At 44.7% G+C, this 13,704-nt stretch overlaps 1 protein-coding gene across 2 annotated transcripts in view; it reads left to right on the top strand.

Annotated features, from left to right (window-relative positions):
* Window positions 1–13,704, top strand: part of HDGFL3 (HDGF like 3) — a 66,753-nt gene that overhangs the window by 12,387 nt on the left and 40,662 nt on the right. Inside the window, exon 3 of one of the 2 annotated variants that reach the window (XM_030955673.1) lies at window positions 7,363–7,395. In XM_030955673.1, the coding sequence (XP_030811533.1) occupies window positions 7,363–7,395 (33 nt within the window). Of the gene's footprint in view, window positions 1–7,362; window positions 7,396–12,307; window positions 12,751–13,704 lie in introns of those variants that run through there. The other variant, XM_030955674.1, reaches the window with a different exon arrangement.

Genomic DNA, 13,704 nt, shown 5'->3' with positions numbered 1-13,704 from the left:
TAGGAATTCCTGGGCTGCTTGACTTGATTTTCAGAAGAAACTATGGGTTTTACAATTTTTGTCTTACACAAAGAGGCCATTGACCCAGGTGCTGATATTTAATTATGTCCTCTAATACCTCCTTCCTAAAACATTGTTTGACTTTTCATGGATCTACACTAACACTAGTTTTCTGTGGTAGATAGAATATGCAGCCTGGAATACTTAAAATAAAAAGAATGTATTCCCTAAAATACAGAGTTGCATTCATATCGATTAGTTTCCCTGTCATGCCAGAATAAATCACTCAAAACTATTTTACATTATTTCTCACTAGTAATAAATAGAATTCACACTGTGATAATGCTTGCTGTGATATTCGGCCTGAATATTGTTCATTTCTCCAGATACCATCAGTTTTTATAACCTGTCTGTACTTAAATTTTGTGACAAACATTTGTCACAGACATAGGCTCCACTGGGCTGTGTTACACATGTGCAGAACAAATTTTTTAAATTTTTCATATACTCCACCATAACATTTTCAAAACCATGTCTTTACTGAGTTTTCTACTGCTTATTCCTGTGAGCATTCAGATCTGCATTGACATTTTTGGTAACTTAAGTACCATGGTGGCCATTTTAGTGTCAAAGGAGAAAAATTAATATAAGATGTTCCAAGTGCTTGGTTTCCATGTCATCCTCAGAAAATATTCTAAAAGGTTGAGTAATTCAAACTGAAAATAATTAGAGCATTTTTTGGCATTACAATCAATGTTCATAAAGAAACATGTGGCCAGCTTAGGATGTCAGTACAAAGCAGCAAATTGGCTCCATTATTTTACAGAGGATCAAGCACTAGGCAGAAGTTTACTTACATCATTGTGCTCAACTCTGATGAAATAATTGAGATTGCAGATGGAAGGAACATGTAGCCCATCAAATTCTTTTAAATACCCATTTTTAATAGTATTTTTACCTGTTATGCACATCATTAGCATTGTAAGGAAAGCAAGAGTCATAGTACATATATTCCTGAAAGTAAGCCAGCTTTAGAGAAAGCCAACATTATCTTCCTTTCACCCTACAAATAAGAGGATTAGAAGTACAACGGAAAGCAAGAATGTTTAGAAAGCCTTGGAGGCCACTTTAAAGTGTATGTATGTTACAAATGATCACAGAAGTGAATATTAAAAGATACATAGCTGAATTTCGAAATTGTAGAGGTTTTGGCAAGCAAGTAAGAAGCCCTTTTCACATAGTGTCATCTGTTTTTACTTTTACACTAAAACAGCCCTGCAGTATCCTTTTAAATAGTGCAGGAGCCCTCAGCTGGGCCTCCCTGACTTATAGTACAAAACCCACCAAAAGGTAGGAAAACCTTACCCTCTCCATAGCAGGAGCCATGGGCCAAGAGTGCATGTGTGTATGCCATAATATAGGGCGGAGCTGTGGGATTTGTGTAGGTTTTACAGATGAGAAATTAAGCCAGTTTTGTCACCATATTGGCACCTTCTCCTAGATGAAGAATTCAGACCAACCCAAAAACAAAAGCCCAGCACTGGAACTTCAAAATTGAATAAATTAACATTTTAAAAGCAAACCTATCCCCAGCAGTCTTGTTAGCCAGGAAAGGGAGGACTCCACTAAATCCAGTAGAGATTCAGCTGTTGACACTGCCCAGCCATATCCCAATGCACAGTGACACAAAGTCAAGGGATGGCATCTTCAGCCTTTTGAAGTAACAGTGTCTACATTGTCTCCATGGGCTGTTTCAAATGGAGATGTCTCTACTGCAGCATTCATTCTACTCAGTCATTTATTTCTGGAGTTTCCTGTAGGACATCTGAGTGATTCAGTCAGTATATGGATAGACAGTGACAATACAGCTCCAGGCCTTAGGGGCATCACAGCATAACCCAGAGTCCCATCAACTGCAGTAATAATTGTACATGTTCTGACCTGGCTTCTGCTCACTTCTGCAGCAGCAGCTCCAAATGCCACTGCCCATTCCATGGAAGACTGGAGCTGACCATGCTGTGTGGTGAGGCAGCAGCCTTTGACTTGCCTAACAATGAACATGCCATGAATCTGAAAGCAAATATTTAGTTGCTCAAAGCCCTAGTTTTTAAGTGTTTGAATCACAAGCTTCCAACAAATGAGCTTGCATGAGTGCTTCACTAAAAAATGAGGGAATTGGAGCATTTGTCCTTAATCCAAACCAGAGTGGTTACTGACATAAGGACACTTGTAAAGGATCAAAGCTATTGCCAAAAAAAAAGGGGGGGATGAGGGGTGTAGTTAAAAGAGAGGGTACAGCAGTATCCTTATTCCAACTTTTTTGTCTGGAAAACAGTGAGAGAGACTGCACATAAACATTTTTATTGTCATGTCACACGATAGTGCTGCATTGAAGGTGATAGATTTCCTAGCAAATGTTTTTGTGGAAAGGCAAACATGCGGCAGAGTGAGCTACTAGGACCTTTGGACCTTGCCAGCCCCCCAGAAATGCTGGGGATCTGTGAGGACCAGTAGTTTCCTTACAGTGTGAGTGTGTGAGAAAGTGAGTTCACATGCAGTGAAATAAAGGAATGTCTGAGGCTTTACATGTGTGTATATACTTCACTGCATACCACTTTACATCATATATATACACACAGTTTAAACAACATGTAGTATAAATTTCATCTACCAGTTTTTCATTAGTAGTCTATAAATGTGCAGGACTACATAGTATTTTTAAGGCTGGAATTCTGTCCAGAGAACTCGGAAGCAGGATCTTGCTGGTTGTGCAAGAGTGCAGTGAGCATTTATGGGAGCTTTGCACTCAGCAGGCTTGTGTGAGTGTGTTTCCTTTCATTGCCTTGTGCAGCAGAGAACTGGGTACACCAGATACACAGTGGCCAAATTATTTCTTGTATTGCCCTCAGCAAAGTTGCACCAAGACAGGGCCATTTGGTCTATTGACCTTTGTTACAACTACAATTATTGTAAACTACATATTTGCTGAAAAATTAATTCCTTGCTTTAATTTGACACTTTATTAACCTGAGGAAATTAACACAAACTACAACCATCTTTTTCCTGTTAATTTGAAGTCCCATTGCTGAAACAGACAAACAAATTGCACAAAGTTTATATAATGGCCAGTACTAGATGTAAAATAACTTACAGCTTGTGGTTATAGAACAGCCTGCTGTTACTTGTTTATATTACTGCCTTGAATCTCAATTCTTCTTATCCTCTGTTAACAATGTTAATTTTATGTTATGTGGACAATACTGACATGCATGTAAATAGTTTATATTGGTTTGAATCCTTTTATATTAGATGCTGAATTCTATATCCTATGGGTTCCCTAAGCTACAACTGTAAGGTAAAAACTGTCCTGGAAGACTGGGAGTGAGAAGAGGACACTGCATGGGAAAGCAAACTGCAGCTCATTTCAGTTTCATACTATTGCTGCCTGAGATTTTTCCTTCACACAGACGTATGGAAAAGTTGATCTTTTCCTGTAGCAGGTCAAAAAAAAAAAACCAAAAACATGTAGGTCCAGAGCTCTGCTTAAACTGAGGCTTGTGGGGCAGCACACTTTAACTAGAGGTCTGTGGTGCCTAACCACTTGTATCAACTCTTGCCTTTCTACCCATCTTCTGCTAGCCATGCTCCAGAAGTTCACTGTTGATCACTGGATGGCAAAAAGCAGCTGTGAATGTTTAGACTACTTCTCCTGTTTAGGCACCATGGCCCACTTGGCAACAAACTCTGACTTCTATCTTCAGAGGGCTAGCAGCTGCCCAGCAGAGAAGCTGCCAGGCCCATGAAGCTGCAGAGGGAGGATGCAGACCAGCAATTAACAAAGGCCTTACATGAATGGACAGAAGATTTGGGTTTCACTTTTGGTCCCAAAGTTCCTGCTCAGCTCTGGACTGGCATTATGCCCTTTGAAAGTTTTAGTGGGAGGTTTGCCTGATTAAGATAGGAGAATCATGTCCAGTGGGAGTAGCAGTCTATTAATACCTCTCCCTTATAAGACTATCCTTGCCAATTCTGTTTGGCTGCTTCATCTCATGACATTCACTTTGACTTTCTTAATACTAACCAGCCTAAATATTTTATGTTTGTCTTCCAGCAATATACTCAGTCCTTTGCTGTCTCTATTCACTGAAGATCGGTTATAATTTTTCTTCTGAAACATTGTATTTCTCTGAGCTGCAGTGGGAAGGTTTGAACTGGGGTTCATGTTCAGTAAGATAGCATCCACTTAAATGTGACAGCTAAGGAAGAATATAAGTAAATGGACAGAAACAAGCCATTTCCTTATGAAGCCTCTTAGTTCTAATTACATAGTAATGCTGTCACTTGTCTAGAAATAGCTATGTTTCCTGGCTTATAATGTCATCTCTCCAAATAATCCACATCTGCTAGGATGTGTATTATTTTGCAATATTTATAATTCTATTTTAATATTTATATTATATTTATATTGCAATTTTACATTTTAGCAACTCTGTTTTTCAGTGATACAAATCAAGAGCAACTTCACTACATCAAATTAGGTAAAGTGGCACAAACAGCAGCAGAAAAGACCTCTGACTTCCAAGAGACCTAGTGCATATTGGCTGTTTGCTAGCAAGTGCAGTAGCCCTGATTTTTCATTGTAGTATTTATTATTTATAAACGTGTAACTTTTCAAACTCAGAAGAAGAGGCCTTCTTTGAAGAGGGCAGTGTTGAAAAAAACAAAGTCAGACTGTGGGGAAAAAGATACATTATACAACAAAGGCTCACTGAAACACTGGGCAAGGTAATATTAATTATACATTTTAATCTTAATTGTTATTATTAAGCATACTAACTAACTTCCTTTCCTCCTCCACAACTTACTCCTGACCTTTTAAGCCTCTGTACCACTTAATTCCAGGCTCTGATGCCAACCCTCACTCATTAGAGGTGTGGTAGACCTAATCAGCTATCCTAGGTTTTCTGGGAGAGATGGAGTTTTGAGAAAGGAATTCAAAAGAAATGAGGTTACAATTCTTAAAAGGACGTCATGAGCAGGAGTACAGATCTCTGAGAGACAAATAGGTGAGCAGGATATTAGGTTTGGTTAATGGAGAAACAATCAACATGTGGCTGCCACATGACAAGATGTAAGTAGGAAGGGGCAGACTCACAGGCCATCACAAGAAACATGATCTGGAGGTAGAGGCTATGTGGAATGTGTGAAGAAATGTGCTTTTAAGAAGTTCTCATGGGAAGCAGCTGGAACCAGTTCTTGCATTGTGCAGGGTGGTGTGCTGATCTTTAAGGGTACACCACAAGGTTTAAGCAATAGCATGTCAGACAAAGTGTGGTGGTGGTGGTGGTGGATTCAGCCACTTTGGTCCCTGCATCCCAGCTTCCCATGTGCCTTGGAGAGGAAAGGAATGGCTGCCCAGGGAACTGTGTCTTTATTTGTTGGGAATGATGAAGGGAGAGAAGGTAACTTGCCATGTTTTCTGCCTGATCAGTGATGACTTCCCTTGCAACCCATCAGGTGTAATATCATCTATATCCACTTCCCCGGGCACTTCTTCATGCCTGTTTTCATCCTGGCACCCAAGGTGGTCATCATCCTCAGCATCACCACAACGACAGAGCCTGAGGACTCTTCTCAATGCTTCAAACCCAGCAGTATCTCAGTCCTTACCCCCAGGTCCCCTTTAGGACTCATCATCCAGGTGCCAGAGGGATGATGTATTAAGTCTGGGCAGAATGGCGCTGGTAAGGTGAAAAAAAGTTCTGGTTTTGGCTGGGATATAGTTCATTTTCTTTACAGTAGCTTTACAGTGCTGTGTTTTGGATTTGTGACCAGTGGTGCTGACCCCACAGGGATGTGTGGGACTTGGCTGCCTACTGGAGTTAACCCACAATGAAGCAGCAGCAGGATGCTCAGTCCTGTGGAGCCAAGGTGTAAAACACAGGTATGACAGGGAGAGGATGTTTCCAAGTGACTCTTGAGCAAAGCAAAGTGTTTATAAAGAATGGCCACATCCTCAAAGGCACTGCTTCACATGAACTGGAGAAAGAGGGCATGTGGATGGGAAAGGTCAAGAAAGGTCTACAGAGGTCATCTCTGGAGAAAAGTGCCTTCACAGAGATGAAAACTGCTCATGGAAAAAGGAAGACAGTGAGGTTTGGATGTGGCCTAGGTAAAAGACATGGAGGGAGATGGGCATAAGACCCAATGTAGTGATTTGAGTCACTGAGAGTTTGCAGATGTTGCCCATGGAATAGAGAAGGATGATCTGAAGAAAGTTTCAGAGGGCACATGCTAAGAGTTTTTCTGCTGATTTCAACACGTTTGGGATCATAGTCTTGTGTCATTTAGTTTGCCTTCTATTAAACTCTTGCTGATGCCAACCTATCCAGGAAGAAACTCCTGACAGATATTTTTTATTTTTTTCCTGTGATAACACACATGTATTAGACTGCAGCACAACACATGATATTCAGGGCTTGGGTTCTGGAAGTGTGAATTCTTGAGCAATAGGCACATCCCATCATCAAACCCTGCTGCTCTTGAGAGGGGTTTTATGGTGCAAAGCAGCAGCAATCTCCAGAAATTGCATGCTAGCTGCATTATTTCTTTTTGTTTCCTGCCTTCTGACACTGTCATTCAGGTGATACAAAAGTGAAGTTACAAATCTCCTTATATAAATATGTTCTGTTGTCCATGTTGGGATGTAATTATTCATTAATTCACATTTCAAAAGGCATTTTGATGAATGTACCAGAGGGCATGTGATAGAAATCCTTTTCTCCAGTATTTATGAGGGGAAACTAGGATGGGGTAAGTGTCACGAATCTGGCACTAAATTTATTGTTCTTGTCAACTCTCAACATACTTCTCACCCAATAAATCTCTTAGACTTTAGACAGCACATCTGAAATATTTGTCCAGAGGAGAAATATCTGTTGCAGGTTTTCTTTCTTAGGTATTATGGCTTTATAGTTTTAAAGGTGAAGTGTCTCACCTGGTCATTTGAAGAAGGATTTTATAGATTAGCAATCAAGTGGAAATGAGAGTCACTAGTTTCATTGCAATGAATAATATCTATAACAAACACATAGAATTATGGGAACAGCAAAGTAAATTGTGCAACTTCTGTCCATCAAGATAATCTTCATAGCATGCAAAATGCTTTTGGAAGAACTAGAGTTTTATGAGTGTTTCTCAATAAATGGCTGCTAAAACATTTCACATGCCACAAGAGAAAATTCAAGCAGTGAAGTTGCAAAGTCAGGTAGTTAATGTTGGGAAATACTCAGGTTGCTGGAAAGGTTTGTGATACAATCTTTAAAAACTTCCTTCTGATTTGTTTATTTTTTTCCCCCACAGAAAATCTCAGGCTGGTTTCCACTGAAGAGACTGGTAAGTCATAAAGTCCAATACCTTTGAATTGAGTGTGGATTTCCACATAAGCTGATGAGCTAACTGACAGCACAGTGACAGGTCATTAGTCTTTGTATGGAGAACTTGCCAGCAGAGAATGAGATGTACTGGGCTACAGAATTTTGTTAGATGATGTGCAGGTTTTCTTGATTTATACTCAGATACACTGAAATCTTTGTGTTCTTATACACATGTCTGCTTTTACCTTTCTTTCTTAATCCCTTTCTGCTTTTCTCACATCCTTTCCAGGCTTTAGTTCCTGTTTCCCTTGCAGCTTTCCCCAGTTCTCTCATGGAGAGCCATTTTTTCCTCTCATGAGCTTTGCTTCCACAGTCATCTCCAGCATGAGCTGAATCACATTCACTTTAGCCTAGAGCATGTTTAGTCCAGACAGAACATGAGGCTTGTTTATTAATCGCTGTTGAGTGTGTACAAATGCTTTTCAGACACTTAAAACTCAGCTATGTTTATATGGTACCTGGAAATTTGATAATTTTACAATTATTTCTTTTACTGTCATTGTCAGAAGAGTTTTGATTCATTGAAAATTTCAATTCTAATAGTTAAATTATGAAAGATATGCTAGAAACTAGAAACAGAGGTTTGAGTTGGAACATGTTAAGCAGCACTGACTGTAGGCATCTTTTGCCTGCTGTAGCTTTAGCTGAAATGCCTGTAGAGAATAAGGAATGGCAGCAATGCATACTTGCTAATAACATTTCCATCCCATACAAACCTTTCCATCTTCAAGTGGAAAGCTCCCAGTCAGAGAGAAAGTTAATTTTAACTGAAGTACTTCTATCTCTTCTGCCTCTAGGATAGGTGTTCACACCTCTGCAACATGTAAAGCAATCACCTTAAAGATTGTCTAATTTAATATGATTAGGAGTGTATAACATAAGAAGATTCATGAAACTGGGTATAGATAACTTGCTCCAGCTATGATACATGCCCTTCTCCCTTCTAAGCTTATTAAAGAGAAAGCTTGAGATCCCCTGGTGAGCTTCTTATCTCCAGTAATTAAGAATATCCTAATGGGCATGGTAAGTGGCTTTCTTTGCATGTTGGGATGGACATCAACCATCATGGCCTCTTTCTGCCTCACATGAAGTAGCTCTGTGATTTCAGACAGAGCTCTCAGACATGTCTTGCACAGGGGGATGGTTCAGTTGTGACTCAGAACAATTTCCTATTAAAATATTTAACAGAGAAGCACTACTTTACCGTGGTCTCATAGGCAAAATACTAATCATGGTAATCATTACTGACACATTTTTACATACAGGAAAAGGAAATGCAGAAGGAAAGAGAATTATATCAGCCACAGGTAGGTAAGTAAAAATAAATAGTTTTATTTCATTATCTAACAGTAAAGTTGATTGTACAGATGGCCATGCTGCAGAACACTTTCAGTCTGATCTCAGAAGATATTTCAGCAGGGAAAGCAAAAATTGTAAGGTGGTCAGGGACAGAATGTTAGAGGCAAATGTAATAATCCACATGGCTTCGACAGACACAATATAGGCAGCTTCTCAAAAAATGGCAAGTGCAGGAAACCAGCATGAACAGGATTCACATTCCAGACTGTCTGCATGCAAACAGGTGTGTGCAAAACCATGGTCATGGAGTATTTAATGCATAACTTAGGTATGTTTAAAAATTTATTCAGGACTTTGGAAGGTTTTTTTGAAATTAGGTCGTTTTTGTCCACATGCTCTCTTCTTAAAGATTGATCTACACTTTCAAATCAATGAAATCCTTTTACTATGAAAGTTTTCAACCAGGAGTGTATAGTTATTCTTTTCCTCATGTGAATTGGGGGAAAATTATCAGAACTAGCTGAAAGATTCTCAATAGCTTAAGAACACTGTTTTCTGGAAATTATGGGGAAATCAAAATTCAGTAGTGTGGTGATGACTTCAGAGCAGTTATCTCAGACTCCATCTGTCCTGGGTGACTCAGGGTTTCGCTGCTGACCACACTGCTGGCCCTGCCATCTCCCTCATGGTCCTGCTGGGCCTGTCATCACAATCTCCCCTGCTCATACTCGTGTATACTGCCCTGCTCTGGGAATAGAGCACCTGGCTGGCAGAGGGGGAAGTGAGAGAGGACTTGGTATGGTCATGCTGGGCAGTTTAGGGAGAAGGAGACACCCATCCCTGCTCAGGTCTCTCTTGCTCTGTAAGGACACGGCTGCTGCTGCCTCTGTGACCTGCTGATCTTTGTGCCCAAAGCAGACCCAGCTCTTGGCTTCTGTAGACTTAGGACCTGGCCCATGTATATGCAGTACATCTATAAGCAAGCCTCTGCACCCCTCCACTCCCTGTTATGATCTGAAACTGCTCTTGAAGTGTTTGGAAGAAACTCTCGTCACTCTTCTTTTCCACTTCCATACGGAAGAAGTAGATGAACTCTCCTTTGTAAGGGAAGAGAAAGGAACAGAATACAGGTGAGCTAGCAGGAGATCTCAGGCTTTGTATGCTGTGATGAGTGGCTGAGGGGGTTATGCACACTACCAAAATCCTTTGAGTTTCGTGCCAATGTTCTTTACTTTCCTCTTAATGTGTGGAACATTTGATTTGCTTTTTCATTTGTCAGCAAGGAAATTTGCTTTTTTTCTTCTCCATCTTTTCCCAGCATCTTAACCGTAGCTTGATGGAGGAACTATCTGCAGAGTGTTTTAAGAGTTTTCAGCTGGCCAAACCTGAACAAAGTTTTTACCTTAGCAACTCATTTATTCTTTGCAGTCTATTCACAAGAAAAAGAGAGCTGCATCCTTGCATGTCCACGGGATGAATTCTCTTTGGAGCTCTAGTATATGATTATCTTCCCTGCAGACTGGAAACCCTTCACTGCATTCTCTGCAGACACCAGTGTTGGGACAGAAGGAAATACAAATGTGCACATTGCCATGAGATGTTTCAGTTCTGTATCTAGTCACTTCAAATGTTGCTATTTTGACATTAGCAATACATTGTTGTTTGGGTGTGTACATAAAGTGCAGCGTTTCCCTTTTGCAACTAACTGGCACACATCCTGCTCCTTTCTGATTTAAGGTCACTAAATAAGTTACTAGAAAGAGCTATTCATATGAGATGAAAAGCAAACAATGCATTAAAACAAAAGAAAAAAAAAGGCAGCTCCACCTCTCTAGTAAATATTCTGGAGGGAAGACTGAAGGCTGGTTTGGGGAGGTAATCCTGTGTGTGTAAGACAGCACATAGAATTATTCTGGAGAGAGTCAGATCAGAGTCCCAGCTTCTATAGTCAGAGATTTTATATTACATTTTTCTGAAGGGAATTAGGTATCAATTTAAGAGGATACAAAATCCTATTTGATATGAAAGTGAAAGTGAGCTGTTTGGCCAGATGTATATACTGCAGGTGGCTGCACTGGCAACCCTGTCACTGATCAGTATTTCAGAATAAGTAACAGCACTGAGCACAGTGCAGGATAATTATCTGAATGTTTATCCAGCTTTTTGGAATTCTTTTTCCATTATTAGTCTGCTACTGATACCTGAGCTAATGATTTTACAGCAGTGCTTCCACCAGCAGTGAAGTGCTTATCCTTTTTTATGACCCAGAGTGAAAACTTTCTTGACTTACATACTAGCAGCAGCAGCATTTGGGCTCCAGAGCCACATCTGGGGCTACCATAAAAAACAAGTCTTCTTGGTCCTGTGCCAGCCCAGGAACAGGTGCTAGAAGAAGCATTTATTTATTTTTCTGCCATTACCAGCCATTGCAGACTGGAAGTGCTTTCTGTGGTCCATCTACTCCCTCCCCAAAATGTGACCCTAGAGTCTTCAGCCATCTATTTCCTTCTTCATCAGCAGGAACTGCCTGTGGCCAGGTGCTTTCCTTGGGAGTGGGGAAGTGTCAGCCAGAGCTGTCTCCCTAAACCCAAAGAGGACAGTTGCCATCTTAAATGTGGGAGTGGTTGGGGAACCTATTGCTAGAGTTTCAGCCAGACCTGCAGAAAAACCTTTCCTAAACTTTATTGCTTGTGACCCACCTGGCAGGTGCTTATCTAGTTTTACTAGATAAAGTACTTGAGTATAATAAATGTCAATAATAATTGATGTTTGAACATTACAGCTGAACTGATAACATTATGGTAAAAGCAGCAATATCTGGGATTTGTGAGTTACCAAGGCTTCCCTTCCACGGGGAAAAACTGGCATCACCTGGCAAGCAAGAGATCCCAAACACCCTGTGAGGGGACATCACCATTGTGCAGCTCCTAGGTCCATGGCTTGGTGGATGTGGGTTTTCGTTTCAAGCCGAGAAGGCAGGTGGAGGGTCAGGCAGTGGAGGAGAGGCTGGGTACAGAAACTGGGACAACCTTGTGCTTAGGAGCCAGGCTGCTGCCTAGGGTGTGCTCAGGCTGCTTGGCATGGGGAGGGCTCAGGATGGGTGTGCAAGTACCCGGAGGGGCCGGTCCGTGCTGGGCCTGGGCCTCCGTGACAGCGGGGCCAGGGCACTCCCAGGCCCAAGGGCCGGGCCCTTTTGCCCGGGGGAAGCGGGAGTGCTGCTGCCAGCCCCGGCCGGCTTCTCCTCGCCGCCCTGCCTCCATGTCGGGCGCGCATAAAGAACCATGTCATGCTTCAGCGGGGAAGGGAGGGCCGGGCGGGACTGGAGCGCTCTCTGCTCTCCTATTTTCATAGAAACCGATCTGTGTACCTAGAAAATAACAGGAAGGGAAAGCGCGGGGGGAGGCGCGGGCGGGGTGGGGGGGATAAGAAGATCCTGTTTTCGGTCGCTGCCCGAGGAGTAATTCGTCGGAGACGGCTCCATATTCCCGGGGCCGCGGCGGCTGCGGCGGGGATGGAGCGGGCGGCGCGGGCGGCGTAGCCCAGCGCGCACGGGGGGGCCGCGGGCAGCGCCGCGCCCGCCGCCGCCGCGGGGCGAGGGCTCCCCGGCCGCCCCCGCCCGGCCAGCCCGCTCCCTGGTACCGGGGGCTGCTGGGGTTGTGTCCAAGGCCTCCCCCTCCCCCGCGTACACACTCACACACACAGACACACGCACACACACTCACACTCACACACACACATACACACACCCCATCTCCTCCTGCCGCCGCCGCCGCCGCCGCCGGAGAGATCGGGGATCGCCCGCGGGCCCGGCCCCGCTCCCGGCTGCGCCCCGTGCCCGGGCGCATCGCACCCGCGGGGGCTCGCCCGGCTGCCCCCGGGGGCGGCGTGCGGGAGGGCGGGGGACACACGGCGGCTCCCGCGGCGGCTCCCGATGGCTCGTCCGCGGCCCCGAGAATACAAGGCTGGAGACCTGGTGTTCGCCAAAATGAAGGGGTACCCGCACTGGCCGGCCCGGGTGAGTACCGCGGCGGGGGCGCCCGGCCCCGCGCCGCCGCCCCCATCGCCCCGCGGCCGGGCGGGCAGCGGCCGGGCCGCGGCCAGGAGCCGCCGGAGGCCCCGGCTCCGGCCCCGCCGGACGGGGGCCGCGGTGCGAGCCCACCCCGCTATTATTGTGCATCTTTTCTTTGATCTGTAGATTTCTCCCCGGCCCCCGGGAGGAGGAGGAGGAGGAGGTGGAGGAGGAGGAGGAGGAAGGGGGAGGGAGGGGGGCGAGCGCGGGCTGTACCTGGGTTGTTATCGCGGGGAGGAGGCTTGGGGAGCCGGCAGCCCTGCCTGCATGAAAACGATGCTGTTTATTATGCGCCCTCCCTCGCCCCGGCCCGCGGCTCCCCGGGAGACAGAGGGGCCCCCCGCCCCCCCCGCGGCCCGGGCAGGGCAGGGCGGCCGCCGCCCCGCGGCCCAGGGACCGGCCGGGACAGCGCTGCGGGCCGGGCCGGGGAGCTGCGGGGACGGGCACGGCCCGGGGCAGGGACAGCTCTGCAGGGGGCGAGGCCCGGGGTCAGGCTGTGCGTGTCCCAGCGCGGCGGAATCAGCCCGGCCCGGGGAGCTTGGGTGAGGTGAATCGGGTCTGGCTCGGGGGCAGCCCCCAGCCCTGGTGCCACCCCACTGCACCCCGGCTTTTGGGTCTCCCGCACCTCCCGCCATACCTTGCCCTTTACTGGGTTGACTTTCTTTCATAGGCCTTTGTCATTTTTTGTTTTACACTGCTGTGATGCAACTGAGATGCAAAGGCACCGTGGTCATTTGACGGTCAGATAAGCGCTGATTGTACTTGAACATCCATTTCTGGTGCTGCTACAATAACACAGGGCAGAGCTTTCCGTGGGGGGTCTGGTGCTGGCACGCTTACATGGCCTGTCCTTTCCCTCCTCTTTGGTCACTGTTGTGTAAACTCACTAAGTAACACATG

This window comes from Camarhynchus parvulus, chromosome 10 (assembly GCF_901933205.1).
Source record: "Camarhynchus parvulus chromosome 10, STF_HiC, whole genome shotgun sequence".
NCBI classification, from domain to species: domain Eukaryota; kingdom Metazoa; phylum Chordata; class Aves; order Passeriformes; family Thraupidae; genus Camarhynchus; species Camarhynchus parvulus.
Note: the sequence above shows the minus strand (reverse complement) of the source record. Positions and strands in the feature narration are given on the sequence as shown.